Below are 4291 nucleotides of genomic sequence, written 5' to 3'. Positions count from 1 at the left end.
AATAGAAAATTCACACTCAGGATGTAGACGTGTCTTTTCCTCACACACACACACGCACACAGAGAGAGAGAGAGAGAGAGAAGAAAAGGAGTCAAAACTAAGTTTTGGTTTTCTATGTCCCTTTCCTCTAATGTATCCCTGCTAACATGGAAGCCAAATACAGATCCTTAACTCCAGCCTCAGCTGTGAACTTGGAACCTAACGGGTGACTAATCATAGTACTTACTCGGCGTACCTATTCGTTTGGATCACAGTTGAACTAAACCCCTCATATCCTTTATATATATGTGTGTGTACGGTATGTGCGTGCAACATTTTAAAGTGTGTTTCGGTCCAGTTGTTGAAATGTTTACGATGTCACACGAGTTTATTCTGTCAAAATGTTCTTTTTTAGACTCGGATCTACCAAATGTTTTCACTTGCTCCTTTCAAAATAGAACCTGACGCAAAAATCACCATTTTTAATTTTTTTAAAATTTCATTACTCTTTTAGAACAAAAACTTGTGAACTTAGTTAGATATAAATGGCAGAATCTCGTTGCAGGCGCGAATATCGATCTGTCTGTCTGTCTGTCTGTCTGCAATTATCAATTGAATATAAAATAGTAATTATAATAATAACTAACCTTGTATCTGGGACAAAGCTATGGGCTTCTCTCTAGTTTTAAGGGTCATTTCGCTATTCTTCACCCCTTCCGCTTTGAACTGAACTGATTTGACCAAAGGCAACTGGAGGTTCATTGATCTGCTAGCAACAGCAGCAGGCAAACCTCCATCAAGGCACATCCTAACATCTTAATCAAGAATGCATTGGTTAATATAGTCCTGAGTTCGTTGTACATTTGAAAAGGTGGGATGGTCATGGTTGGAATGCCTTTGCTCAAAGGTCTGATCAATAAAGGATAACCAAAAGGGTTGAATTATGACAAAAACAGCGATTACACTGACTCCAAGCATTGTACCGGCTGTTTCGGGGTGTGTTTTTACTGTTTCTGAGGGTTTGCCTAGTCTTTCCAGGGGCCAAACATGAGAATGAAATGTTTCCCTTATATTTCAGGTGTTTTAATACAGATCGACCTATACCACTCCAAGTTCCTCCCAAGGAACAAGATGTCTCAATCTTGGCTGAGGAAATGGTAAGGCTTCTTCACTTCACATTGGTTTTGATTGACTAACTTTCCATAGGGGTAGGCATGGTGGTGTGGTTAAGAAGTTTGGTTTTGAGTTCAATACCACTGCACGACACTTGGGCTAGTCCCTCTTACCATAGCCCTGGGTTGACCAAAGTCTTCTGAGTGGATCTAGTTAACAGAAACTGAAAGAAGTCCATCATAATAAATTATATCATCATCATCATCATTGTTCAACATCTGCTTTCCATGGATCTGCTTAGCATGGATGGGACATATGTACATAATTATTATATAAATGTAGATGATGGTTATGGTTGCAGTTAATTCACCCATACCAACCTACATTTTCTCAAAACGGCCGTCAGACTTTGCACCTGTCAAAGATTCTTCTTAAAGCCATTTTATCTCTTTGGCTGGATGTGTATATATCTTTATCTATGTATATACTTTGTCATTTCTAATACTTGTATGTCAAGAATACACACACACGTGCATGAATATACATATATGATGGGTTTCTTTCAGTTTCTGTTGACCAAATGCACTGATCAGGCTTTAGTCAGCTTGGAGACACTTGCCCAAGCTGCAGCAAAGTGTGACAGAGCCTAAAGGCATGAGGTTGTGAAGCAAGCTTCTCAACTAGGGTTGTGCCTGTCTGAAAAAGAATAACGAGGAGTGTGGGGTTGGTTTAATTGACTCTCGTCTGATATGAGCTTGACTGAATTTCAGAAATTCTCATTAATGCATTAACCCTTAATTAAACTTCTGTAGGTGGATGTGTCGTCTTTAAATGGAGTCCCAGAAGAAGAGATTAAGACCCGCATGGCTCGTATTTATGTTCCGGCTCGTAATGCCATGCAAAGTGGTAGCTTTGGCACAAGAAGGTGGATGATTGAATTCGACACTCAAGGAAGATGGGAGAATCCCCTCATGGGTTGGTGCTCCACGTAAGTGGTTTCATTTTCTATTCTCTGTTTTTGTTTTTCTTCTTTAAACTCTGATAAAAATTTTCTTTCTAATTTTTAAGGAAAATTTGATGAGTTTTGTTAAAAGATTTGGAACAGTGAGTGATTGATGCAAACATCAGTTCTTATAAAATGGTTTTAAACGTTATAAATGTTGGGCCAGTGAAGGAAGGAGCTGCAACATGGTCAGTCTATTTTTTAGAAATAGCAGTCAAATCTCTCTCAAATCACATTCTCTTCCTATTCATCCTTTGATGTCCATCGAAATATCCAAGCCAGCATGCTAGCATGGGTTAGATGGTTTGACCAGAGCTGTACTGGGTTCCAGCCTGGCTTGGTTCTAAGCCAGATGCTTTTCCTAACGGCAGCCACTTTACAGGGTGTTTTTTACATGGCACCAGCATGGTGTTTCTACATGGACTGGCATGGGGGGTTGGGTTACCTGTCATCTTTAAAAATGGAAGCATATATGTTGAATAACACACGATCATGATGGGGCATGGTAAAGAGTGGCTGCAGACAGTATGCAGTGGTCGAAGGTTTTACAAAGCTGCCAGGTTGGAAAAGGAAGCAGCATTGCTGTATTGATTAAAGGAGCAAAGAAGGGATGTCACATAGGAAGGTTAAGGGTTGTTGTTTAACCCCAGGTCAGAGGGAAGAACATATTGGATAATAATACTCTTAGTTATATTATTTATGGAATGAGAAAGAAGGAAAAAGAGACAGTCACAACAATAACGATAATAATAATGTTAATAATAATTCAACAATGTGTCAATATTATCAATTTTATTGAATTTCTAGAGCTGATCCTTTATCAAACTTGAAACTGGATTTTGCAACCCAAGAAGATGCCATAGAATATTGTGAGAAAAATGGTAAATATATTATTAAACTGTTATCTTGGTTTTATGGAAGAAGAATGGTTTGTGTAGTGCTTGTGTCCTACCAGGCTTAGAGCATGGATTTGAGCTATGTAGTTGATTGTGTGTGTGTGTGTGTGTGTGTGTGTGAGAGAGTAAAGTAGATGAGGGACCAACATTGGTGCTAGGTTGGTCCTTTATCAATCCTGGAAAGATGAATGGCAAAGTTGATCTTTGCAGGATTTGAACTCAGAACAGCACAAACCTTCAGACTCTATCAAACAGCTACCAAGTTACCATAAACTGCATTGTGAAGTTGAAAAGCCTTTCAACAAATTTTGGCTCTAAGTATCCCCACCAAAAGCCATCTGTACCCATTTTTTCAATATATATATATATATATATACATATATATAATGATGATTATATATATATTTATATATATGAAAGAGAGATAACTGTGCTGATAGACTATATTTACAATGATACACACATACACACACACACTTATGTGTTGATTTGAATTTCCTCTGTTTGTTCCACCCACCCCCGCAACCTTCCATCATCATTTAATATCTTCCATCCCTTTTGGCTGCTGGTCAGCTAGATAACTATGCCAAGCTCTACTGTTTGCTTTGGCATGGTTTCTGGGGCTGGATGCCTTTTTTAACACCAACCAAGCATCATATATACTTATTGTTGGGGCAAGTGAAATCGAAATCGTAATTGAATCATATTCAATGACTGGCACCTGTGCCAGTGGAGCACTAACAACACTGTCCAAGCTTGATCATTGCCAAAGCAGCTGTCTGGCTTCCATGCCAGTGGCACATAAATAGCACCATTTGAGCATGGTTGTTACCAGCATCGCTTTACTGGCACGTTAGAAAACATGCGAGTGAGGTCGTTGCCAGTGCTGCTGGACTGGTTCTTGTGCAGGTGGCATCCAAAAAACACCATTTTGAACACAGCCATTGCCAGTACCGCCTGACTGGCCTTCGTGCTGGTGGCACATAAAGCACCCACTACACTCTCGGAGTGGTTGACTTTAGGAAGGGCATCCAGCTGTAGAAACTCTGCCAGATCAGATTGGAGCCTGGTGCAGCCATCCGGTTTGCCAGTCCTCAGTCAAATTGTCCAACCCATGCTAGCAAGGAAAGTGGATGTTAAACGATGATGATGATATATATATATAATCCTTGGTCGCAAGAAATATGAAAATAACATGCTAGTAGGAGGTGTTAACTCCTCCAACCAACAAGTCCCTGACATTATAAAAACTACATTTCATACATCAGTGTTAGTCTTTGTCCCTCTTTCTAAGAATCTT

General features: G+C 39.5%; 1 protein-coding gene across 1 annotated transcript; it reads left to right on the top strand.

Moving 5' to 3' along the window:
* Nucleotides 1-1022: 1022 nt before the first annotated feature.
* On the top strand, nt 1023-3023 carry LOC106883740 (NADH dehydrogenase [ubiquinone] iron-sulfur protein 4, mitochondrial; the record flags this gene model as incomplete). Its single annotated transcript, XM_014934855.1, has 3 exons — nt 1023-1136; nt 1905-2080; nt 2903-3023. Coding segments are annotated over exons 1-3 (396 nt in total), but the record flags the coding sequence as incomplete, so codon positions are not given.
* Nucleotides 3024-4291: the final 1268 nt, after the last annotated feature.

Source organism: Octopus bimaculoides, unplaced genomic scaffold, assembly GCF_001194135.2.
Source record: "Octopus bimaculoides isolate UCB-OBI-ISO-001 unplaced genomic scaffold, ASM119413v2 Scaffold_364212, whole genome shotgun sequence".
Lineage (NCBI taxonomy): Eukaryota > Metazoa > Mollusca > Cephalopoda > Octopoda > Octopodidae > Octopus > Octopus bimaculoides.
This window is presented reverse-complemented; position numbering and strand designations above follow the sequence as displayed.